The sequence below is a fragment of the Oreochromis niloticus genome, linkage group LG3 (genome assembly GCF_001858045.2).
Source record: "Oreochromis niloticus isolate F11D_XX linkage group LG3, O_niloticus_UMD_NMBU, whole genome shotgun sequence".
Lineage (NCBI taxonomy): Eukaryota > Metazoa > Chordata > Actinopteri > Cichliformes > Cichlidae > Oreochromis > Oreochromis niloticus.
The window spans coordinates 69,688,954-69,715,284 of NC_031967.2; the positions used below are offsets into that span (position 1 = coordinate 69,688,954).

General features: G+C 40.1%; 2 protein-coding genes and 1 long non-coding RNA gene across 4 annotated transcripts; 1 reads left to right on the plus strand and 2 right to left on the minus strand.

Annotated features, from left to right (window-relative positions):
• Positions 1 to 2,321: 2,321 nt before the first annotated feature.
• On the minus strand, positions 2,322 to 18,238 carry LOC102079228 (butyrophilin-like protein 8). 2 transcript variants are annotated; one of them, XR_002061271.2, is made up of 3 exons: positions 17,427 to 18,238; positions 3,697 to 4,023; positions 2,322 to 3,458 (listed from the first exon to the last, which is right to left on the minus strand). XR_002061271.2 is itself a non-coding variant. In XM_005462056.4 (3 exons), exons 1-3 carry the CDS (start codon positions 8,386 to 8,388, stop codon positions 3,283 to 3,285), a joined length of 564 nt encoding a protein of 187 aa, XP_005462113.1. In that variant the 5' UTR covers positions 8,389 to 9,783; the 3' UTR covers positions 2,322 to 3,282. The 2 variants fall into 2 exon arrangements, 1 of the variants encoding a protein (XP_005462113.1); XM_005462056.4 differs by lacking the exon at positions 17,427 to 18,238 and adding an exon at positions 8,328 to 9,783.
• Positions 18,239 to 20,910: 2,672 nt separating this feature from the next.
• Positions 20,911 to 22,125, minus strand: LOC112846064 (programmed cell death 1 ligand 1-like). The gene is made up of 2 exons (XM_025905346.1): positions 21,932 to 22,125; positions 20,911 to 21,384 (listed from the first exon to the last, which is right to left on the minus strand). The coding sequence occupies exons 1-2, from the start codon at positions 21,999 to 22,001 to the stop codon at positions 21,056 to 21,058; spliced, it is 399 nt and encodes a 132-aa protein (XP_025761131.1). The 5' UTR covers positions 22,002 to 22,125; the 3' UTR covers positions 20,911 to 21,055.
• A 2,491-nt stretch (positions 22,126 to 24,616) lies between these two features.
• LOC112846070 (uncharacterized) lies at positions 24,617 to 25,329 on the plus strand. The gene is made up of 2 exons (XR_003218884.1): positions 24,617 to 24,770; positions 24,857 to 25,329. It is a non-coding gene; the product is annotated as an uncharacterized LOC112846070 (long non-coding RNA).
• The last annotated feature ends 1,002 nt before the right edge of the window (positions 25,330 to 26,331 follow it).

The following is a 26,331-nucleotide window of genomic DNA, read 5'->3' on the forward strand; positions in this document are numbered from 1 at the left end:
AAAATTTACTCAAGATGTCTGTGTTTTTTTAACAGTAAAAAATACTACTAGGATTTTAAGTTCTTTGTGTGATTTCAGATCAGTAATACTAATGCAGTATGTCAGTGAAAAAACTAAATTCTGTTGAGCTGAAAAGAATGATACCAAACAAGGCAAAGGGGAAAAATAAAATGAAACAACTCGAGGGTGAAATACAAACGTAAACTCAAAAGGAGTCAAAAATGGCCGGTTGTATTTCAGACCTCAGTGGGTTGATCCAACAAATCATGAAAAATTAGGTTTAAATTTTTGTTCATGACAGTGCAGATTTCTGACATTTTGTGTAATTTAAGCTGTAACAATGTGATTGTTTTCTAACAAAAAACAGTGAAACTTAAGTTAGACTTGTATTTGTAAATGAACCGCCCCATGTTGTGTAGCTTTCTGGATTTTATACTTATTGGGCTCCATATTTATTTATTATACAGGCTATACTGTACATAACATCAAAACTCACGTTTTATGTAACTAAAGTGTAGGGATGGGTACCGGTGCCATCTGACATAAACGGTAGTAACCAGACCGAAAAGCAGCGCACATTTCGGTGCTTTATTTCGGTGCTTTTTTTTTCCTGAGCCAATTCTAGCCAATCATTTTACGTTTCCGAGGATAGTAGGCGGGGCCAGGTACGTACGTTATTTTAGAGCAGAGCTACAGATTAAAAATGCCCAAGGCGAAGCGGTCAAAAGTCTGGCTGTACTTCGCAGCAAAAGATGCAAACTCAGCAGCCTGCAACAAGTGCTTTAAGCTGATACTGTGATACTGTCAAAGGAGGTAACACCTCAACTCTGATGAAACACCTGGCGACGCATAGCGTTTTTTTGTTTTTTTTTAAAGCCGAGAAATTTGCCGTGTTTGTTAGCTTGCTGCGAGACCTCACACCGTGCACATCTACTGCGGGTGTGGTGCCTGTTAGCGGACCTGGAGTTAGCAACATCCCCCCAAAAGAGAGTCCTGGTCCCTAGCCCTGTCAGCGTAGCAGAAATGATGAGGATGATGATGGCAGCAGCAGCCGTTCTCCTCTGCGTGAGTAGCTTAATGTTGTTCGTGTGTAATTAACGTTGAGTACGCTAACCACATTATTACATTAATGCATGTAAGGTGAACTAGCAAACACCGTCGTAGTTACATGCAGCTGTCTGCTTGTTTGATGGCAGATACTCCCTTCACCCTGGCCAAAAAGGCTAAAATGACCAAAGAAAAAGTGGAAAACAGTTAAACATGAGAGGTTTTTGGACAAAGTTTGTGTTTTTTCCATTGTTTAAGCACTGCTTCCAGCCAAGAGTGATGCCATATATGCCCTATAGCTGCAGAAAAGGGTAACATTGTATTCTTTTTACAAAAAAAAACAGCTGAACATGAGAGGTTTTTGGACCAATTTTGTGTTCTCCATTCTTTAAGCACCGGTTTGAGCACCGTTTAAGCACCGGCACCGTTTCAAAAGTACCGGTTTGGCACCGGTATCGGATAAAACCTAAACGATACCCATCCCTACTAAAGTGTGTAATTATGTGGGCTACAGACAATAATTAAGTTATAGACTATATTTATATGAAAAACGTGTTAACTTACTGCATTTGAATCATTTTAACCATATGTAACCACCTGCATATGTGTTTGGGGGGGAAAAAAGGCTTTGATTTTGCCACCCCATTTGATTTCTTTGCCACCCTCATGCCACCCTAAGAAAATTTCTCTAGATCCGCCCCTGAATCTGATTGATCAAATCGGTTCATGCAGATCAACTTGTGAGATATGGAATGTCTCTTATTAAACATCAGACAAATCAAGCTTGTTTCAAAAAAGTAAATGCTGCAAATTCGTCAAGTAAAAATTACGTGGCTGTGTGAATAGCTGCATTAAGAAAAGGCAAGTCTGAAAAATATAGTTTATGCATCTGGTGTAAAAAGGCCTGAAAGCTGCTGAATTAGCACTCCACTTTTTCATCTAAATATTCTGTATATAATATACATTCTGTATCAAAAACCAACACGGCCTCAGACTCAGTGACACCAATAAAATTATCACAGTATATTTAAAACAACTTTTTAGTGTTCGTTTTGTAGTTTGTTGTTACAGGAACATATTCCAAGTCCAGTTTCATTACTCTGATGATGACAGTGTCGGGATTATTTGAGTTTTATTGCTGGTTACATATGATCCAGTTGGTATAGCTCTGGTAAAATCTGCATCAGCTGATTTTACACATCAGAAACCTTTAAATAAAAATATGTTTTACTTTCACAGAAAACACATAGTCAGTTAAGACAAAGTTCCTTTCACAGTGTTGTAAAATTTTATTCACAACAAAATCACATTAAATACACAAACAAAATGTGATCAGCCTTAGAAACATTTAAACAACCAGAAAACAAAAAAACCTTCACAGATCTGGGTTTGGTTTAATTTTGCTATTAGAACATTCAGTTGTTCAGTTGAAGCTGTCAAGCTGTCTTGAACACTTTGGAATAGATGATCTATAATTTACAATAATCCATCAGTTCTTTATCACGTTTGTCCTTCCAGTCATGATGATCAGTCAGTGTGGTTCAAACTTAACAGAACAACTTTATTCTCACAAACAGCTGAACCTGAAAATAAAACAAACTGTTTCTGAAACAGACAGGTCCCTGAATTCATGAATACTTTGGGGAAACAAAGCATAAGGTTATTTGTTGACATCAGTGGAAGAGAAGCCTTGATTCAGAGCATTCACTCAAACTGTTTACCTTGTGCTATGAAAACAAATGTTTTCTTTTTCTACTTACTTTCAAATTTGCTCACTTTTCTTTGATTGAACACAGGACCAACTGTTCCACATACGAACAAGATGTAAAAAGGCATCTCAGACAAAACATACAATGAAATGATGAAGACCCTGTGTGTGGAAGAAATGTTTAAGACATGACAATGAAAAACACTGAATAATACTACTAATAATAAATATTGTTATTTACAAATGTCCAATACATAATAAGCCATAAATGTTCAGTGTTGGAAGTAAATATGTAACAATACGTGTGTATTTAAATCTCATAAATATATATTGAACTTGTGTTCTTTGTTTTATGTCTATTTTTTCTTCTTTGAGGCACGGTGAGTATCTACAGTATCATCCATCCTGTGAAATCTCTTTGGAAACATGCAGCTCTTCTGGTTTTTCAACTCTGGTGGTATTGTTTTAGTTTTTTCAGTCAGATTTTCTCCTGCTTTTCTGGTTCTCCTTTCCCTCTCTGAGACATTTCAAACATGCTGCTGTTCAACAGGAGGCTTATATGAATCTTGACTCTGTTGTTGCCGTTTATATTTTCTACAGATCAAAAAACCACCAACAGCAGCAGCAAAAAGAATCACAGCAGACACTGACAGACCAGCGATCAGCCAAACAGATCCATCCTCTGTGTGTCCTCCTGTCTGACCTGCAGGTGAGAAACAGGTGTGAGGTGTCAGCTGTCAGGTAGGTGATGAGTGAAGAACAGAACAGAATCCATTTCCTCTTCAAACTGCTGTCAGACATTATCTACTGCACTCTGATCACATCACTCAGACCAGCTGCTTTCTACAAAGTCTCATCAACAACATCTTTAGAAACAAACATCAACAACCAGGAAGCAGCTTCACCTCTGATCACACACACACTCAACTCTACTCACTCACCTGGAGGATCAACATGAAGGTAGATGATGCTGATGGGGTCATTGTTCCTCCCTTTTGGGAAGACACGACACTCGTATGTTCCAGCATCATTAATCGTCACATTCTTCAGAATCAAAGACACGTCTCCATCCTTCATCTGTCTGTCCAGAAGATCCACCCGGTTCTTAAAAGATGGATGCTGGTTTTCTAGATCAAACTGCCCATTTCTGTAAAAAAGCACATATTCATCTCCCAGACCAGCTCTGCTCCACTTTACACCTATTGTGTTTGGAGCTCGACATGGCAGAGTGACGTTCTGTCCAGATCCAGCTGTGATGTTTTTCTCCTCTGAAACAACACAGAACAGAGAAGTTCAAGGTCCAATGTCAACTGTTCACTTCTACAGCAGCCAATCAAATATAAGAGCTACAGGAAGCCTACAGAGCTCACAAACACAGTTTTTATTACAGAAGCTATTACAGTAGCTTTGGAGGACACTGAATGAGCAAAGAGCAGATCAGAAACCAGCGAACAGAGATAGTGGTGTGTTTTGGCTTCTTTCGTGTTCTTATTGGTTAACATGTTGCTTTGTTGAGTGGCAGCCTGTCGCAGGAGCTCTTTTGTTATTTCTTTCTATTTTACTTAATAATTTATTCGATTAATTATAATTATGAATGACTTTGAAGTTACTTTGAAGATTTTGTTGATTAAAAAAAACAAAACAAAAAAAAACACACACACACTTACAAAAAAAAAAAAACAGTATATGACTGTGTGCATCATTGATAGTGAACAGAATGGCAGCTGTTATCCCTGACTGGATGAGGAACAGATCTCAGAGGAACAGAGCTGGAGCTCTGCAGCTCAGTCTGTGAAATCTAAGAGGTGAAAAACTTAACTGTTTGTTCCAGCTACGCTGCTATAGTGCCACTGCACCTCCACTCCTCAGCAGATCTAACTTTAATCTCTTCCTGTTGACACCAAAGTGTGTTTTTATATTATTTTTTTTATTATTTTTAAGTATAGATGCAGACATCTATACTTATATGTACCTTATACCCTATATGTATGTATGTATGTACCAGGTGATAAAAAAATTATCAACCTACAGAGGGCTGAATGGAAAGAGACCCCAAAACTGTATCTGCAAAAGCTCTAAATGGTTTCTCAGTAGTTCTTATGATTCCATGTGCTTGAATACATGCCTGACATTATCAGGGCCTTCCTTCTAATGAGAGAAGCAATGATGGTATCCTGGGGAATATTTTCCCATAACAGGTGGGATAGCTGATAGCTGGTTCAATCCCCAACTGTTCCAGTCTGCATGCCAAATGTAAATGTGGGAATGAGGCATGTTGTATATAACACCTTGAGTGCATGAAACTCAAAATGCTCCATGACAACACAGAGTCCCATTTACAATAGAATACCAATATCTGTTCATATCAATATCTGGTATTCTATTGTAAATGCAAATTGGCTGCATGGTGCCAGGCAGTGAGCACAGGGCCCACTAGACTAGTGTTTGCCTGCCCCCCCGGCAATAATAAGGTTTTCCGTGGACAATTATCCAATTTCACCTGAATGGTGCTCTAAGCGACCAGCTTGCTCCAATTAGGTGTAAGAAATGCGGCAGCTAATATTGATCTTGCCTTTCGATTCAATTATATTGGGTAACCAACCGAGCAAAAGCCACTATGCCTAGTGTGCGTGAAAAAATTGTCAAACAGTGCGAATTTTTCCAAGTTAACTTAAACGCCATCTCCAGACAAAACATCCATCACTTCAAAAAAAAGAACACTGACTGAGAAACAGGCAACATTAAAGAAGAAAATCACCAAGATGAGTGAGAAAGCACTTAAAGCTAGCTACAAAGTTGCTTAGCTCATCTTTTCTTCACTCATCAAAGTGACTTCTTCAATCTCACCTGACTGCACCTCACTGCATCTAACCTTAACTGGTCATAGAGAGCAGATGATAGATGGCAGCAGCTGGATGCATGTTGCTAGACCAGGGGTCTGCAACCTTTTACACCCAAAGAGCCACTTGGACCCGGTTTCCACACAAAAGAAAACACTGAGAGCCGCAAATACTTTTTGACATCTAAAATGAAGATAACACTGTATATATTGTTTTCTACCTTTGTGTGAACAACTAAGGTGTGCTGCTTATGAAATCCATGAAGTGCTACAGAGAAAATTACATTTTATTTATGTAATCAACACATTTTGAACTCTTAAAGAAATATAACAAAAGCAAAGACACCCAGCTGAACTAAAATGATCCATGTAGCAAACAAAAACTGTTGTGAGCCGCCTCCCTTATATCGCCTTTGGGCTTTTGGAGCCTTGACCTGACTTTTAAAAAATAATTGGTAAAAAAGCTCTATGCTGCTAAAAAATGAAAAATAGATATTTGCAAAATTCTGCCTAAATATGTATTTTACCTGGTTAATGCGTGTGGCGGGGGCGTGGTCTGCAGCGCCGCTGCAGGGGAGGCGGATGCACCTGAGCGACACCCGCAATCACGCCTCGCCGCCTTAAAGTCTGTGCTCTCTGTTGTTGTTGGTGGTGTGTGTCAGGCTGTGAGCTGCGAAGCTACAGCCGGCTGTATGCGTACAGCAACCGTGTGTGAAAAGTGGTCAATAAAGAGATGCTGAAAAGCGCGTTCATGCAAACATCCTCGGGTCTGCCGTGATGTGTTTACAATGGGACTTCTGCTCCTGAACCTCTGCGCACAGCGTCTGCAAATCGGTGCTGTGCAAAGTCAGTTTACGCAGGACTGTAAGCTGTCATCTGTCGTCTGTGAGGCGTGAGCAGTGTTTGTCTTTAACATAGTTCACGGTGGAGCTGCTGACATAATGTGGATCCGAAGATCCATAATTGGCCTACCTGGGGTTGAAAGTCTCGATAAATGCACGGCGTTTTGGCGGGAATACCGGCTTCCGCGAGTGTGACGCTTATATTGAGCGATGAAAAAAATAATAGAATATAATTTTATATTTATATTTCAATATCACAATAATCTTCCAATTTAGAACTACAAGTTTAAAAGAACTAACATAAATAAAACACACTTCAGCGAAATACTTCTAATTTATTTTCCCAAACCACGCAGAGCCGCAGTATAAGGACTAAAGAGCCGCGGGTTGCCGACCCCTGGTCTAGACAATAAAATGAAAGATGAAAGAACGAAGTGGAAACGGACAAGGTAAACTTAAATTCATTTCCACAAGGTGCACATCCGTTCAGGACTTCATACCATACCAGTGCTGCATTTCAGCGACGTCACAGTTGTTTCCCTCACTTAGAATAGAGTTATTCTGTTCAGCTTCCCAGTCCAAGAAGGGCCACATGGGATCCGCCATGCTTTGCACAACTGGTCGTTGTTCCTTAAATGCAGGTGGACACTTCTGTATCATCTACATTACCTTTATCTGCAGTTGTGCCTTTAAATCCTCCTGTGTCTACAACTCCTGTGGCCTCCTCTTTTATCGAAACAGCCTGTTCCTTCTGCTTCCCCACCACCTGTGACTCCTACTATGATGCCTCAGTCTGTCTCTCCTGTGACACTCAGAGCATCTCTCGAACCTCCCTGCTGAAACACTACAGCTAGTGCCTCCCCACCAGCGCAACAGTATGGTACACTTCTCAGGTATTGGCAGTCTACTCCACTGTCAAATCCAGATCCTCATTATCTTGTACAATCACCTGTGCAGCACTCCTACCCAGCACCCTTCTGTGCAACTCCTTACCCTCCCCTCAGGTCTCATTTAACCTGTAATGGAGGAGACAATTGCTCCATCCTGTGGCTTTCCTAAAGCCAACTAGACTGCATTCAGCTCAGAGAAAGAAAGAGATTTCCTCATGATTAAAAAGAGTCTGGAGAGCTTGCTTGGTCCTCAAAAACATTTAAGTGAGGACTTTAAGTATCAGCTCCTCCTTGATCACTTTACATTTCCTTCCGCACTTCAAGCAGTGAAGTAATATGTCAGCCAAGCTCCTGCAGTCTTTTAGACAGAACAAATAAATCTGTACAAACTCTTCAGTTGAGGAGGGTCACCCAGTCCAGATGTACTCAGGTGTAGCTCTCCAAGGCTGGAAGCTGATGACGTAAGCCATTTCTGATTGTTGATTGGTTGGCGAGTGAGCCAAAAAAAAAAAAAGAGCAGGAAGTGATACCGGAGCCCACCGAGGACAAGAGAACCTAAAAAACTTCAAATATCAAAAAATAAATCACGAAAAGCACAGACTGTGACAGTAGTGACACTTGTCTTTGTTTTTAACACTCGGGAGCTTTTTGTATATTAGCACTTCGCTCTGCTCCCCGGCGGGCTGACAGACCACCAACAACACGAGCAACAGACCCCACAGACCGATTAAAGCACAGAATTTGTGCACTGCCACCATTTCAGCAACAGAGCTCACTTTAGGCAGACGGACAGTCCTCACAGTGGTACAGATAGCAAACATGCTAACTCTACGATAAAACAAGTACAGACTCCACCCAGCCTCGTGATGCATTCACGGACACAAACAAATGAAATCGAAATGAAACTAATTATTTGGGAAGTATTGGCACAATGTAAACCACAGTGATACAATTTTCCCTGTTTATCTAAGAAGGAAACATCATTTGGTTTTTAGCCTCACCTCCGGAGACAAACATGAAGATGCCGAGAAACAGCAAAGTCGAGCAGAGTGACGAAGACATTTCCGGGTTATTACTTCTGCCTGTCCGACACTTAGTTTGGTCTATATATATCTAAATAATGGTATTTTCAGTGAATACCAATATTTGACTGTCAAATGTAACTACATGAGCGTCAAATTTTAGATTTAAGCAAAGCTGAAATGTTTGTCTTTCAGCTGCTCAAAACCGCTACCGTGTCTTCTTTTTCTTCTTTTATTTTTAACGGCAGCTTACATCCAACAGTGTTGCACTACTGCCGTCTCTCGGTTTTTATGGTACTTCGTTTTTCAGTGCTTAACAATGCTGACAATGAATCACTACATATTATTAATTTTATAATTCCACTATCTTCCACCCATTCTAAAGCAAATAATTTGGCACATAATTCTACAGCATATATAAAATTTGATGTTCTGTTTGAAATCTTAATATTCAATTCAGTAATCACTACTGCTATAGTAGTTTTTTTCAGTTCCGTCTCTATAAATCTGCAAATATTCACTCTATTCTCTATTCTATTATAAAAAAAAATTCTTCAAATGTTCTGGCTCTATTGTCCCCAACCCAACCAAAACAGGTTTTTTTTAAATCCTTTCCTCTCTACCAACAATTTTCTAATACTTTCTTAACAGGGGTAAAATGTATATTGTACTGTGGAGTTGGTAACATTTAGCTGTAGCCTCCATAAAAGCACAGCTTTTCTGAATAAAATCACACCTGGATAGCTATTCTGGATACCTGTGTACGAACTTAATGTACGTCTGAACGATCTCTGAAGCTCTCAAATACTCTTCTGAGCATCAAGATTGAAAAAAAAAAAACCCCGGAAACAAACCAAAACATGTAAATAAGAAAAAGAGACCTGTACATCAAATAACTGCAAAAAAACTATTCTGTATTTCCTTGTCAGCTGTTTTATACGGAGTTACTGGTTCGGGCATCTGACAAGGATGCCATCTGGGCGAGGTGGAATGAGACATGGCTGGAACAGCCATGTCTCATTGTGAGGAGCCCTGGGGCAGACCGAGGACACGATGGAGAGATTACATCTCTCTGCAGGTCCGGGAAACCCTGGTTTTCCCGTTGAAAAAGTAGAGGAGCTGGCCGAGGAGCTCTAGGGTTATTTGTTTAGGCTGCTGCTCCCATGACCTGGCCCCACGGAAACAGAAGAAAAATTGGTGGTTGGCTTAGATCTGTGACATCAGTGCACAGCCAAGCCAACTGAGGTGTTCTGTCAACTCCACTGACACCATCCACTGTCACCATTGCTGACCTCCAACTAAGCCTCCTGAACTAATCTGTCACCACCACCACCAATGCTGGTCTGTAGCCAACCTCTGTTTCCGCTGCTGACCAACTGGCCAGCCCTCAGAGTAGGCCTGGGAGGACGCATCGACGTAATCGATTACGTCAACACAGAAAATGCGTCGAGGTAAAAAAAATGTGCGTCGATGCGTCGTCACTTTCAAAACAGCTATGGCGGCAGCGAGTAACGGCAACATGAGTGAGGCAGCCGCAGTCGACTTAAATCACTCCACCCGAACACGCAGTTCTACAGTATGGGGATATTTTAACAGGAAAGGAAGTGATTCAGGCGTTTGCCGGCTTTGTAAGGTGGAAATAGCACGACGGCTATGCACCAGCACCTCAAACGACAGCATCCAGGAGCAGCTTCTGCAAAGGACAAACCGTGGCTATACAAGTCAAATAATGGGGAAATAATCGATAATCGAATCAAATCAAAATAGAATCAGATTGAAAAATTAATCATTAGATTCATCGATGCATTGAAAAATTAATCGCTAGATTCATCGATTAGGAAAATAATCGTTTTGCCCAGCCCTACCTCAGAGTTTCTCAATCTATGCTGCTGGCTTCCTGGTTGGCCCCCTAAAATGCTTATTCTCTGTCACTGAGCTCCTGGGTTGCTAACTGAGTGCTTAGTTTTATCTAGCCACCTGTTTGGTTACCTAGACTGCTCCACAGCTTGACCCTATGGTGAGGCCAAATGGGAATATAAAACTCAAGAATTTATTGTTCTACAAGTTTTCCATTTTCTGTTATTTTTTTAAGGTTTGGTGGTTGTTGTTTTTTTCCTTACAGCTTTCTGTTTTATTTTACTACTTTGTTGTCCCTTTTGCATTGTATTTACTTTCACTTTCCCCTTGTCTCATTGGTTTGATTCTGTGCACATGCACATTGCTTTCCCCAGTTGTGTTCTCTTCCCAGTTACCTCATGTGCCTATTTAAACCCTCAGTCTGCTTGTGTTGATTGCTGTAATGTCTTTTAGTCGTCCTCATATTTCCCTGGTTGATTGGTAATATTTTAGATTCTATTTTCCCTTCCTCAGTTTGGACTTTTTCTGGACTTCAATATGGTTTTTAACAATAAAGCTTTTAATTAAAATGCATTTTCAGTTTTATTCAGCCAGTCTCAAGCCTGGGCCCAGTAACCAAGTGCACTTGCTTAAGTGAAATCCACAAAACAGACTTGATATAGATTTTTCCTTAGTTTGTGTTTTCATGGTTATTGGATTTTCAAAATTTTATATAATAGTGTGTTGGTAGTGGCTAAATGTAATCTGTCATGATGTCTCTGGAAAATTGTGCTTCATCTGGAGTTTAAGAAAATTATGTTTACTGTATTTGTTTTGGGTATATAGCACTTTTAGTTTTTCCCTGCCAATGATGCTCTGTTGTTTTGACTAATTGCCATGGTTCTGGGTCAGTTTGACCCAGGTTTTTGAGTTTCTGGTAGTAGAAGGGTTCAATGGTAGCCTTAGTTATGCTGTTTTGAGTGTCCTGTATTTCTGTCTTTAACTCACTGATTAGATTCATTCTTGAGTCGTGTTTATTTGTTAGGTTCTCTGTGTATTTTATATTTTCTAGTCCAGTATTATTATAATCTTGAGTTTATTCTGTATTTATAGCCTTGGTCTTGCCTCTGTTAAGTTTGTCGTGTTTCCACATCTTAGTGTGTAGCCTGCATCTTTGTGAATTGTCTCATGTTTCCTGTTTAGTCTAGTTTGGTCTTGTCATGTTTGATTACCCCCAGCTCTTCTCCTCCTCTTCGTTATCTTTCAGTGTATTTAAGTGTGGTGTTTCTTCTCTCTGTCAGTGTCATGTCGTACCCTCATCATGCTGTGTGTTTCCCTCTATGTTTCCAGCCATAACTGTAACAGAAAGTTACAGTTTCTGGTTTGTTTTCTATTAGACATTTCCTGTTTCCTGTTTCTAGTTTAGTGTTGTAGTTAATATGAGGCTTTCCAGCAATAAAGCTGGAATTTTGAGTTTAATTTTGGCTTTTGGGAATCCTGCAACTACAGGTCCTTCTCAAAAAATTAGCATATTGTGATAAAGTTCATTATTCCCTGTAATGTACTGATAAACATTAGACTTTCATATATTTTAGATTCATTACACACAACTGAAGTAGTTCAAGCCTTTCATTGTTTTAATATTGATGATTTTGGCATACACAACTCATGAAAACCCAAAATTCCTGTCTCAAAAAATTAGCATATCATAAAAAGGTTATCTAAACGAGCTATTAACCTAATCATCTGAATCAACGAATTAACTCTAAACACCTGCAAAAGATTCCTGAGGCTTTTAAAAACTCCCAGCCTGGTTCATTACTCAAAACCGCAATCATGGGTAAGACTGCCGACCTGACTGCTGTCCAGAAGGCCATCATTGACACCTTCAAGCAAGAGGGTAAGACACAGAAAGAAATTTCTGAACGAATAGGCTGTTCCCAGAGTGCTGTATCAAGGCACCTCAGTGGGGAGTCTGTGGGAAGGAAAAAGTGTGGCAGAAAACGCTGCACAACGAGAAGAGGTGACCGGACCCTGAGGAAGATTGTGCAGAAGGACCGATTCCAGACCTTGGGGGACCTGTGGAAGAAGTGGACTGAGTCTGGAGTAGAAACATCCAGAGCCACCGTGTACAGGCGTGTGCAGGAAATGGGCTACAGGTGCCGCATTCCCCAGGTCAAGCCACTTTTGAACCAGAAACAGCGGCAGAAGCACCTGACCTGGGCTACAGAGAAGCAGCACTGGACTGTTGCTCAGTGGTCCAAAGTACTTTTTTCGGATGAAAGCAACTTTTGCATGTCATTCGGAAATCAAGGTGCCAGAGTCTGGAGGAAGACTGGGGAGAGGGAAATGCCAAAATGCCTGAAGTCCAGTGTCAAGTACCCACAGTCAGTGATGGTCTGGGGTGCCATGTCAGCTGCCGGTGTTGGTCCACTGTGTTTTATCAAGGGCAGGGTCAATGCAGCTAGCTATCAGGAGATTTTGGAGCACTTCATGCTTCCATCTGCTGAAAAGCTTTATGGAGATGAAGATTTCATTTTTCAGCACAACCTGGCACCTGCTCACAGTGCCAAAGCCACTGGTAAATGGTTTACTGACCATGGTATTACTGTGCTCAATTGGCCTGCCAACTCTCCTGACCTGAGCCCCATAGAGAATCTGTGGGATATTGTGAAGAGGAAGTTGAGAGACGCAAGACCCAACACTCTGGGTGAGCTTAAGGCCGCTATCGAAGCATCCTGGGCCTCCATAACACCTCAGCAGTGCCACAGGCTGATTGCCTCCATGCCACGCCGCATTGAAGCAGTCATTTCTGCAAAAGGATTCCCGACCAAGTATTGAGTGCATAACTGCACATAATTATTTGAAGGTTGACTTTTTTTGTATTAAAAACACTTTTCTTTTATTGGTCGGATGAAATATGCTAATTTTTTGAGATAGGAATTTTGGGTTTTCATGAGTTATGTATGCCAAAATCCTCAATATTAAAACAATGAAAGGCTTGAACTACTTCAGTTGTGTGTAATGAATCTAAAATATATGAAAGTCTAATGTTTATCAGTACATTACAGGAAATAATGAACTTTATGAAAATATGCTAATTTTTTGAGAAGGACCTGTATGTCCTACCTCCTGCCTGCCACAGAGCTGAACCCTGACACCAGCGGTTTTTGTTGAGGTGGAAAAGAGATGTAATGATTTGAGTTATGTGCAGGGTTATTGATGCTTTTGAAAGCATAAGTCAGATGTGGGACAAGAAGATGGTGACTATGCTAAAAGAAGAACAAGAGCTGACAGAATTGGATGAACCTAAGAAAAACCTACCTCTAGTAACAGGTCATCCTAGGGAAATTCTACCTACCTGATGGAGCCTCACACCCCTATCCAGGGATATTGTCAGAACTGGCTGAGAATGCTTCATGGTCAAAGGCAACCAGCTTGCCCCTGCTGACAGCAGCCTCTGAGAGCACTACACCCTCAGCACGGGCAACTCTAAGGGGACAGCACTTTTTCCTTGGCCTGGTATCATATTACCAGCTGTTAGTCAAGGACTAACAGAATTTACAAAGGACAAAAGTGCGGGGTTTTTTTTTCAAAGGAAGAAAACATCTCCAATAGGAAAATGCACCTTGTGAATGAATCCAAAAATTATATGGCAACACTTGGCCTTTAATTGCTTAGGAAGAGGGGAACGTTTTGGGAGTGACCATGATCAGAGAGAGATTTATAGCGAGTTTTGAGAGAAATTTGTGACATTTGGAGTATAAAGTTAATCTGTGGTGTTGTTTGCCTAAAAGCCACGAAAGACATACAGTAATGTAAATGTCTCCAGTTGGAAAACAGGAGGAGTGATATACTTCCTGCTGTCCTCTGATGGGCTCCTCCGTTACGTGGTAAACAGGAACAAATCTTTTGGAATGTCAAAAATAATTTGTTTGGATCTTATTTTGATACTTGATTGCTCTGTAAATAAACAAACAGCTGTACAATGTGTGACATTTGTGTGAATTTGAGACGAGAGAGATTTCGATATTAAGCATGTTTGGAGTGTATAGTTAGTGTATTGTGTTGTCTTGTGTAGTTGGTGTGTACTGTAGTTGTTTGTTTTGTGTGTCAAAAAAGTGAGGGCACTACTGAGTGTCACAGTTGCTGCCAAAAAGCCACCAAAGGCAGATTGCAATGTAAGCCCTTTCTCCAGGTGGAAAACAGAGTGTTGTCAGGTCTGCAGGTTTTATCCCTGTGATATGCTCCTCTGTCTTGTGGTTGACAGAAACTACACTGCTCAAAAGATAAAGGGAATGCTTAAACAACACAATGTAACTCCAAGTCAATTACACTTCTGTCAAACAAAACTGTCCACTTAGGAAGCAACACTGACTGACAATCAATTTCACATGCTGTTGTGCAAATGGACAACAGGTGGAAATTATGGGCAGTTAGCAAGACATCCTCAATAAAGGAGCGGCTCTGCAGGTAGTGACCACAGACCACTTCTCAGTACCTATGTTTTCTGGCTGATGTTTTGGTCACTTTTCAATGCTGGTGGTGATTTCACTCTTGTGGTAGCATGAGATGGAGTCTACAACCCACACAAGTGGCTCATCTAGTGCAACTCATCCAGGATGGCACATCAATGCAAGCTGTGGGAAGAAGGTTTGCTGTGTCTGTTAGCATAGTGTCCAGAGAATGGAGGTGCTACCAGGAGACGGGCAAGTATATCAGGAGACGTGGAGGAGGCCATAGGAGGGCAACAACCCAGCAGCAGGACCGCTACCTCTGCCTTTGTGCATGGAGGAACATGAGGAGCACTGCCAGAGCCTGCAAAATGACGTTCAGCAGGCCACAAATGTGCATGTTACTGCTCAAACGGTCAGAAACAGGCTCCATCTGGGTGGCATGAGGGCCCGACGTCTACAGGTGGGGGCTGAGCTTACAGCCCAATACTGTGCAGGATATTTGCCATTTGCAAGAGAACACCAAGATTGGCAACTTTGCCACTGGTGGCCTGTGCTCTTCACAGATGGAAGCAGGTTCACACTGAATGTAGCAGACGTGTCAGAGTCTCGACACGCTGCGGAGAATGTTCTGCTGCCTGCAACATCCTCCAGCATGACCAGTTTGGCAGTGGGTCAGTAATGGTGTGGGGTGGCATTGTGCTCCATGTGCTCACTATAGGTAGCCTGATTACCATTAGTTACAGAGATGAGAGCCTCGGATCACTTGAGAGGCCACACACACTACCGAGCCTAATTTTGACTTGGCTAAATTTAGTCGTCCATCATGCCTCTAGAAAACTGTGGTTCATGTTGATTTTAAGGAAAGTGTTTACTGTACATGTTATAGTTATGTAGCTCTTATAGGTGTACTTGCCAATGTTGCTGTGTTGTTTTGACTTACAGTTGTTGTTACACCAGTGAAGTAATGTACAGGGTTATTGACCCTCTTGGAAAGATGGTGTTCGTGTGTCTTTGTATCCTGAATAAAAGAGCTCCCCCTTGTGTGTTATTGGAGTACTGCTACCTGAGGTTCCAGTGTCTTATTGTGAATTAATTGATGAATGATTCCTCACCTCATTACAGTATATTATTACAAATGTAACATGAAACACTCTTAAATCATAATACTTTGTTCTGTGATGACAAAATGTGGCTACTGGTCTTCAATTCAAAACCAAAAAGATGGCGATTAATAACTTAATGACCTAATTAACAATTGAATCCTCAGCAGCTCTGTGACAGTGGAAGTGTGTGTGTGTGTGTGTGTGTGTGTGGACGTCATTGTCAAGGCAGAAAATTGACTTGTGGGGACAAACAGACTGTTTGTCGTCTTGAATTTTGAAGGCATTTTTGAGGCTCCACTTCTGCTTTTAGTGTCAGGGTTATAGTTAGGTTATTGTTAGATGTAGGCTAGGGGTTAGGCATTCATATTTGATGTTTAGAGTTAGGGTAAGCAGCTAGGGAAAGCATTATGTTTGAAACGAGTGTGTGTTTGCGGGTTCTGCAGTGTTTGTTTTTGAATAGAAAGATTCAGTATAAGCCATATGAGATGTCCTGCTGATTCTTATAGTTTGATAAAGTTAACTTGAACTTCACCATCCTTTTAAAAAACAGTTTTTGTTTGATCTGCCAGATCATAAAATAATGTCAAACATTTTTAGTAAAGCTATCATCACTGATGTTAGCTTAGACTGTCTAACACATATGAACAGTTTACAGATTACATACTTTGATTTTTCTTTAGGGTTTGTTTCTGTGGTGCAGCTGCGGGGAAGGCGGACACACCCTAGAGGCGTCTGCTATCACACCTTGCCAGTTTAAAAAAAAACAGTGAACTGGGCCTGTTAGTGTTGTTGGTGTGTGTTCAGCCGGGAGCTGAAAAGCTGCAGCCGTGTGTTTAAATCACGACAAATAACAGTTAAAGTCTCAACGTGTGAAGGCAAGTGGTCAGGTCGTGCATCATTTACAGTTTTCATGATAATTTACAATAAACTAACTTTTCATTCAAGCTTTCTAGCTTTATTTTTCTGTTTTCAAAACTAAACACATGAAGAGCTCAAAAGGTTTTCCTCTTTTTTTGCTGTTTATTTTTCCTCCTCTTAGGTAAGAACCATGACAGAAAAAAGAATAAAAGACAGCAGGACAAGCCAGCAGAAGAGAATGGGTTATGGAGTAGATTGTGACCAACAGGATCCATTAAATGTTAACTTCCTGTCTTTTTACTGGTAGTGAATAAAATAAAAATGAAATGAAACTGTTTAAATGTCAGTGGCTGCTCTTTTAAGATTTTTAATCCACCTGTAGTTTGAGCCAGGGCCAAAATAATATAGGTATGTGTAGCCTATACTTAATGTGTATATTTCTTATGTGTATCTATTGTATATTTATTTTTACAAAGTTTTTCAACACATCTAAAACTTCTGAACACAGATTTCTGTGGACTGTATACTACATAGGATAATATCTAATATCACAGATGTGGTATTTGGAGAGGAAACACAAGTAGAATAACCAACCACATTTGAAACATAAAAGACAATCAGCAGCAAATAGTCCAGGAAGTAAGACAGGCAGACAGGTCATGTGCCTCCAGGAGCACCTCAGGTGAAAATCACAATTGTAATTAAGTTGATTTTCTTTATATTGTGTCAGATAAAGTCTGAGAGCTTTTGGTTCTTCAAATGATAAAACACACCAACCTGTCAGATTAACTAAAAGATGGAAAGACGTCATTTTAAACACTTACTGTTGTTCTGAAGGATCTCTGAAACCCTCAAACACTCTTCTGATCATCAGGATGGAAAAACTAGGATTTACAGAAGCAAATATTTCCAAATAAACTGGAAAGATGATCTGTAACAAGCGTCCTCTGTACAAACTGACTCAACTGATCAGTATTTCCTAGTAACAGCTGTTTTTAAAAAAGACACACCTAGATCTGTGACACTGCAACACAGAAACATTCCTGTTATCACCAACTGTAAGCTCAAATATTTCACAAACAAATCTCACTGATGCAAACTAAGGTGTGACCATAACAGGAAGTGAACTTGTTCCACTGACACAGGTAGATGTGTAGAGACAACTTCCCACTGCACTCTGGGAATTTCTATTAACTTGGTCTAATGAACAAAAATAAAATCCCTGTATAACATGTTTAAGCACAAATAAAAAAAACACTAGTTGCACTTAATTGTACACACAAAACATAAAAACCTATGAGTATTAATACATCAAAAGATATATTCAAACAAAAAACACTCCACCAAGGGAGCTCTGTCTTTGATTACCGACCTGAATAACTTATTATATAATATTAAACTACAATATTTCTTCTTCTTCTTCTTCTTAAAATCAAAAATATACTGAAAGTGTTTGAAACTACCTTACTTTGTTCTGTTTGTCTCACGTTTTCTCTGCATACCTTCATAGGCTCAGGAGAGATCCACAATCATATCAGGAGATATCGTCAACCTTAAAACGCACGTTTAAGTCAGGAAAAAGTTAAATGAATCAGTTTTACACCGCCCACTCCAGCTGTCCACGTCTAAAAACAAAACTTTGTCTGTGGAAATTTTCACTGGAAGAGAAACAAGTAGTGGTTGCAAAGTGCTTTCTCAGTAAAGTGAAGGCTCATGACATGTGGGATGTGTGGCTACTCAAAGCAAATAACAGGATATGAAAGATCTCTTCTTTACCTACATGCTCTAAAAACAACAACAGATGCATCTGATGGTGTTTTCTCTGAAAAAATCTGGAGGAATCTTTAAAGTCAGCTTTGAGTTTGTGGAGAAGTGAGTCTCAAGAGAATCTCAGAAGTGAAGTCGTTACCTCAGAATTATCTGACAGTTACATCAGGAATTTAATGATCATAATCATGTGTGTGTGTGTGTGTGTGTGTGTGTGTGTGTGTGTCAGTATCCTAGTCAAACTGGTTTAGCAGTGAGTACAGATGGTCGGAGAAAAGCCAACAAACATGAATAAATTATATATAACAGCAAGGTTTTCCAATGAATTGCTACCAGTTCGACAGGAAATGGAAGAATAAACAACTTTAAACTTAAATACAGCATGAGTCATACAGGCCTAATGCAGTGAGAAAAGAGGAAGAGGCAGAAAGTACCAGTTAGAGACCAGCAGCTGGACGTCAGTGGTTGGACTGGTGAACTACTTCAGATGCATTACTCTCTGAACAATAAATCATAGAAATGATCGAAAGGGACCCCGACAACTGCACTGCAGCAACCCCCCAACCCCCCAAACCCCAAACTTTTTTACTATATAGAGAATAAATAAGAACTTTTATAAACAGCAGAAACATTATCAAGGTTTTTCCTTTTTTTAAATTCCCTATGTGTGAAACTCTGAGTCATCACATACAACTGTGAAAAAGAAAGTAGATGAATGCAAGGCTGTCAGCGTCTTTCAGTTCAGCCACGTCTTGCAACAGAGCAGAAATGAAACTGGTTTTCACACAGACCAGTCCTGTTAGACAAACCAGTCCAGACTGTGTTGTGAAATGTCACAACCAAAGACAACAGTTATCTGGAATCAATAACAGGAAGCTGCTGTTGTTTTTTTCTTACACACAATGCATGATAGAAGTTTGACGTTTGGTCCTTTATTATAATGTGTATTAGAGAAACAAAAGTGTATTTTTATCCTGTGTAACAAACACAAACATGTCTAGGACTAATCTGAGCTGGTTTTAAAGTTTTGCTCAGTTATGTCACTGACAAAATTCGCAGCATACCTGACATCTGGCCCATAGGAGGCAGACGTGTGACTGAGTCTAGAGTATTAGGCCAGATGTGGCCTAATGAGACCTGCAGATGTGACACATTTAAAACAAATGACGCTGAGATATTTTATTCCTCCCAAAACACATGACTGAGTCCCACTTTTGAGTGGGGATCCTTCATTATCATGAACACAAGCTGTGATGTGCACAGTGTAAATGACCTCGTTAATATTTGGTAAATTGGTTCATGAGTGGTTATTATGCTGATGCAGCTTGGACACAGCTAATGCTTTTAATTTGAAAGGTATAGAACAACAAGGTGGCGGGAGTCAGGTGCCATACACCAGCGGTCCCCAACCCCCGGGCCTCGGACCGGTACCGGTCCGTGAGTCGTTTGGTACCGGGCCGCGAGAGTTGAGGCTCAGGTGTGAAATGTATGGTTTTCAGGGTTTTTATTGGTTTTCAGCATTATTTTGTTATCGTTTTTATCGTTAACTTGGTTTTCCTGGGTCTTTTCACGTGTGTTATGAATAAATCTTCTTTTTTTCGGTACCGGTACTAGTTTTATTTTGTTGTATTTATCCGCGACACCTTAAAGGCTGGTCCGTGAAAATATTGTCGGGCATAAACCGGTCCGTGAGGCAAAAAAGGTTGGGGACCGCTGCCATACACTATACAACATCTAGCTTAGTGATGCAAAGGTTTTCAAGATTCACTGTTATATTCTATGTAAGGTCAAAAGAAGTTTGACCATTGCATTTTATTTAGTGGTATAGAAAAAAGGCTTAAGGTTAGAAGCATTTAGTAAATATGTATGGCAATAGTATTCAATGTGAAGATTGTCAAGAATTGAAAGGTAAGGTAATAATTTAAGGTAAAGACAGTTTGTTTATGATTAAAAAATAAGGGAAAATGTTAAAGTTAACACACTGCTTGAGTTACTAATGGTCTTTTGTTGTAGCTCTTCGGGTGTGTTCACATACACAGCTGTTTAAAAAAAGGAAACAAAACATCTGGTAGCCCAGTGGGATTTGACAGGTGGGGTAACCCTAAAATCAGGTGTTGTGGGAAACTTGGGGAAAAGGATTACATGGAGTTATTCAGGAGCAAATATTTTATAAGATTTGGTGATTGGGTTCAAACTTGTTTTTCTTTTTTTTCTTCTCTGTGTACTTCTACCACACATTACAAATTACTTGACATAAAAGCTTCATTAAAACTTTGGTCCTAAGCATCCATACAATCTGACTGTTAGTTTGAAGCAACCATCAGCTGAGGCAGCAGTGCTACAAGCTGCAGTTCCTCTAAAGTCCACATGAGGCCCCAAAAGTGACTCAGTCCCCACAACTAACTAAACATGTTTACAGCTTAATACAAAAATATGTTTTGGTCAAGCTCTTCTAAAATTTAACTTTCAGTGTTTCACAAAGAATTAAAAATGAAAGTCCACCAGTTAGAATTTTTTTTTTTTAAATTTAGGATATCTTAATTAGCCAATAGTAATAATCATACGCCAAATTACTTGAAATATACTGTAACCTGACTTATCTGCTCTGAGCTAATGCTGATTTCTAACAGTGATCTTAGAAGGAATGAGAGAGAGAAGGGCGAGGATATTTAGGCGTGAAGATGCATCATCTCAGGTAGATGATGCTGATGGGTTTATCGTTCCTCCCTTTTGAGAAGACACGACACTCATATGTTCCAGTGTCATTAATTGTCACATCCTTCAGAATCAAAGACACGTCTCCATCCTTCATCTGTCTGTCCTGCAGATCCACCCGGTTCTTAAAAGATGGATGCTGGCCATCTGGTTCAAATCGGCCATCTCTGTACAAAAGCACATATTCATCTCCAAGGTCAGCTCTGCTCCACTCTACAGCGATGATTCTGATATTGTTATTTGGAGCTCGACATGGCAGAGTGACATTCTGTCCAGACTCTGATGTGATGTTTTTCTGGCCTGAAAGAGGAAACAACAGAGAGCACAGAGGTTAAAGGTCAAAGTACAACTGTTCACTTCACAGTCAGGAGCTACAGACAGACCACATACATTTAAATTAACAAATGTAAGGATGAGATCTAATGAAGCTTTTTAAAGAAACCACCTTATCTTCTTAGAAATAATCAACATAAATATTTTCTTCAGTGTGTAGTTTAGTTTGAGCCTGCGTACAGGAAGTGTGTATTAGGAATGAATAAGCATGCATGAATCATGCTATGAACAAATATTACAATATCTTTTTTCCTTTAGTTTTGCTGCCTTTTGTGTACCACAGGAGGGGAACAAAAACCTTCCTCTATCAGTTAAACATGTTTAACTATGATTTAAATATAAAAGATTTAGTTGAGTTCTAATTCAGCTTGAGCTCTTCATCTGTGCTGAGAACAGGAAGATCACATCACTTACAGACTCACTGTCATCATGGACATGAACAGATTTCTGAGTAATTTCGTTTTACTTTGTCAATCAGAGAATCCTGTTTGATTAAAAACAAGCGCAGTCTCACCTGCAGACACAAACAGGAAGCAGAGAGACAGTGAAGTCCAGCAGAGAGACGCAGAAGTTACAGCAGACATTTCTGCTTCATACACACCTAGATATTTTGAAATGTCCAAAGGACGGTGATATTTTCCAAGAAGAGCAGAAGACTTCAGTTTCAAACCTCATGAGATTAAATTGGAGCGTGACGCTGTTTTAACAGGCGTGTTTGTTTTCAGAGGGAGGGAGGTGGGAGGGTTGGACTCGGACATCAAACATTTATCTATCTCAGCCTATTAATGTTTTTCATCATGAATGATAAAGCAAATGGGAACATTTACGTTATTGAAACCAATTTTTAATTTAAAAAAATCATACAAATATTTGATTTAAAGTATAAAATATAAAGAGAAACTAAGGACAGTCGCATAAACTATGACAGTGGGCAAGGAAAATACGTGCAACACAGATTTAATAAAGGAGAACACAACCATGTGTGACATCTGTGAAACCAGGTAAAGGCAAGACCAACAAGGAAGAAAGCTGAGGTAGATGCTACATGTAAAGACAAAGTCACCAAGCTGTGGAAGATACAGAAATGTACAGATGAGAAAACACTGTAAAGATGGTTCCACAAAAGGTGAATCCACACATTAAATCTGAATCCTTTCGATTCTCTGTCCCTGATTTATGTTCGATTCATGAAAGAGAGATGCAACTCTTCTTATCTCTCAAACAGATCACTGACCAGCAGAGCTTTGACAAACAACTCTGTGCTCAGACGACCTTTCAAAGTGCAGACTGGCTCCACATGATCAGACCTTTGTCCATGAGGACAGTTTGTGTTTGCAGTGAAAGATCCAATCATAACTGTCAGGAAACTTTTCCACTGACGGCTGAAATGAACATGAAGTTGTTGCAGGAATATTGAATCACACTAACAGTTCAAACCCTCACTATGGATGATGTTCGGCTCTCTGTGAAGTTTGGGAAGTTTAATGAATGCTCTGTTCAGTCTCAGCTGACTGTCATCTGGCAGCAGGAAAACGGTCCCAAATTAATCATATCATCAACAATGGACTCAAATTAAGTAAAATTAAAATCCATTCATATTGAGTTAATCCAGAAACAACGAGTTTTATCCATAACACCCCACCCCTCACTGCCTGCACAATAAAAAGGTGAAGCATTGAATAATTACAAAAACTCTTTGTTTTTGTTTTTTTCAAAAAGTATTGATCCATTTTAGAAGATACACACATAATCAAAGATTCATGAGGAGTATGTAAATGTATGAGTAAAATACTCTAAACCATGAAGGTACATGTGGTTTGAAGTCTGAGCGTCTTCCTCCTCACAGCAGGAAGATGGTCGCTTTCTGCATAATCAGTGGTTTACGTAGAGGCTGCTTCAGCACCTGAGGTGGGTTCTGTGGTTGATGCACTGTGGTTGCTAAATCATTGATCCAAAAACATAACCATTGCTTACAATGATGCACATCACATTAGATAATGAAGATCCTTTTATTTATTTAGAGCAGCTGACCTCAGACCTGTGCTTGCTTCCCACTCACATTTGACTGTCACTGTAAAAACCGACACTGTGTTGGACTGATTGCTACACTGACTGTACAGAGCCAGCAGCTGAACATGAGCTCATTTTCCTCCGCAGCAGATCATCTGACAGAGCTCCTCTTTGGGAAATGTGGCTCTTCTCCTGCTTTCTAATCTGCTCTCTGGCCTCTTCTTTACAAGGTGATTTTAGCATAAAAGACAGATATTTATGTAAATTAGAGAAATTGAACAGAAATCGGGCAGCACGGTGGCACGGTGGTTAGCACTGTTGCCGCACAGCAAGAAGGTCCTGAGTTCAATTCCACCATCAGGCCGGGGTCTTTCTGTGTGGAGTTTGCATGTTCTCCCCGTGTTTGCGTGGGTTCCCTCCGGGTACTCCGGCTTCCTCCCACCGTCCAAAGACATGCAGTTTGAGGGGATAGGTTAATTGGATAATCCAAATTGCCACTAGGTGTGAGTGAATGTGAGTGCGAATGGTTGTCTGTCCCTGTGTGTTAGCCCTGTGACAGACTGGCGACCTGTCCAGGGTGTACCCCGCCTCTCGCCCTATGACAGCTGGGATAGGCTCCAGCGCCCCCCGCGACCCTGAAAAGGATAAGCGGAAGTGAATGGATGGATGAACAGAAATCGAAATTATTAAACAAAACAGTTTTTCTCTCCGGTGTTAGGATAATCTTTATTTTTTTAAATTTTAACCCTCACAGCTCGTCTGACTGTGAGTCCCAGCAGCTCTCAGTTCTTTGAAGGAGACTTTGTGTCTCTGAGCTGTGAGGAGGACGACAGCTCTGCTGGATGGACTCTGAGGAGAAACACAAGCAAACAACAGAGGACTCAGTGTGGAGATGGGTGGGGAGAAACAGCTGGTTTTTCATGTAATCTCACATTCATGATGCTTCATGACAGTGGAGTTTACTGGTGTGAGTCCAGAGAGGGTCCCATCAGTAACTTGGTTAACCTGACAGTCACTGGTAAGCTGAGTGTGTGGAGTTAGTGTTGATGAAGCTGTGTGTAAATGGATGAAATGCTGTAGTTTGTCTCTGTGTTGAGGTGGATCAGTGATCCTGCAGAGTCCTGTCCTCCCTGTGATGGAGGGAGATGACGTCACTCTGCTCTGTAAAACAAACACCACTCCCTCCAACCTCCCAGCTGTTTTTTTCAAAGATGGTGTCTTTATTGGGAATGAGGCTACAGGTCACATGACCATCCAGCATGTTTCCAGGTCTGATGAAGGCCTCTACAAGTGTGACATCAGCGGTCATGGAGAGTCTCCATCCAGCTGGATCACTGTCACAGGTGACACACTCACCTGTCTGTGTTTCTGCAGCTTTCAACATTCACAATGTGACGACAACTTAATGACTGTGTTTGCTTTATTTTAGACAAACACACCACCACACCTCCACCTACATTTATCTCTAACCCTCCATCTACCCCTGATCCATCTGCAGTGAGAACATAAGACGTCTGAGCAAAGTAACCCAGAGGTACAGCTGCTCCTCATTTAGTGCAAAGAAGATAAATCTGTTTCTTTAAAACTTGACCTTTTCCCTTAAACTGATCAGAAAGTGAATCAACAACATGAGCAGGGAACAAGACCCTTACAGCATTTTAAGTGTCAGAGGATTTCTAGGTTTATTAATGTTTCATTATAATTGTATTAATTTTATTCTTATACCTTAACTACACATAAGTATAATTTCTGTGTATCAAGTAACTTTTGTGCAGTGCTGTGTGAGATTATTCTGTTATCATATGTTACCTTATATCTGTAATCAAAGTAGTTGAATTATGATACTGCTGTAGATCATATTATACCCCTTAATATAGAGTGTGTGATCAGTATGTAGTTTTAGTTTGCATTATACTTCTGACTTAAAAGAGTGTGAAAATCATTAGATCTATTGGATTGACCTGTATTACTCGACACTGTTGAATGTGTTACACTGTTTCTTGACATTTCATACTGCTGAACCATGAAGAGAAGGTTGGGTGCAGAAGACCTTGTGCCTATAATAGAAGAGAAAAGACCACATTCCATACCCCCACCTTTACAGAGAGCAGAAAGACAGGGAGCCGAGGTCATAAGTCAGGCTCGCTAGGAATTAGAAAACATGTGAAGGTTTAGATTTTTACGACTAGGTGGGGGCCACTAGAGGCTATAAGAGGCTGAGTAACCCTCCACCATTTTGAGATTTGCTGTGACTCTCTGCATGCAGGTCTCCCCATCATGATGGTTTATGCTCAAAAGTGTTGAATTGTATGGAAATAAATAATTGTTGATTGAGCATTTATACACCGAGTATTGTCCTTCCTTCAGCCCAAAGATTAAAAGAATTGGGAGATTTTAACAACTGCTTATTTGAGCTGTGTGTGTTTCTGTGTTTACAGTTTTTGAAGAGATCGTCTAATCCTCACTGAAAGTAGTTCAGCAACTAAACTGGACCCAGATGCTGGTTTCTGACTAGTACAGCAATCACACCTGGCAACTAATAGGATTTAAATAAATAAATAACAGTAAAAAAGTCAAATAAATGAAGGCATTTTGATGAAGGAACTGTTAAACAATGATGTAAAATAATTAAATAATGTAAATGATGATCTAAATATTTACACATTGTTGAGTGTCAATGGAAGCATCTGTAAAAATAAATGTTAAATACAGCTTGAAAAATACACAAAGGGTATCACAAAGAAAGGGTACAAGAATTAGGCTAAGACATCTAAATGATTCAGTTGTTACAGAGGAAGATCATTGTGAAACCAGTAAAAATGAATTTTGGTTTTGGTTCACAGCTAGCCACAAAAACGTATGATACACATTTTAAAGAATCGCAAATCTAATCAAAGTGTATCA

Coding starts and splice junctions, on each gene's coding strand:
- LOC102079228 (XM_005462056.4), bottom strand. CDS start 8,388: ATGTCTTCGTCACTCTGCTCGACTTTGCTGTTTCTCGGCATCTTCATG. Junction 4,024..8,327: donor CTTCATGTTTGTCTCCGGAG/GTGAGGCTAAAA, acceptor GTGTTGTTTCAG/AGGAGAAAAACATCACAGCT. Junction 3,459..3,696: donor CCTTCATGTTGATCCTCCAG/GTGAGTGAGTAG, acceptor TCTCACCTGCAG/GTCAGACAGGAGGACACACA.
- LOC112846064 (XM_025905346.1), bottom strand. CDS start 22,001: ATGTCTGCTGTAACTTCTGCGTCTCTCTGCTGGACTTCACTGTCTCTC. Junction 21,385..21,931: donor CTTCCTGTTTGTGTCTGCAG/GTGAGACTGCGC, acceptor TTCCTCTTTCAG/GCCAGAAAAACATCACATCA.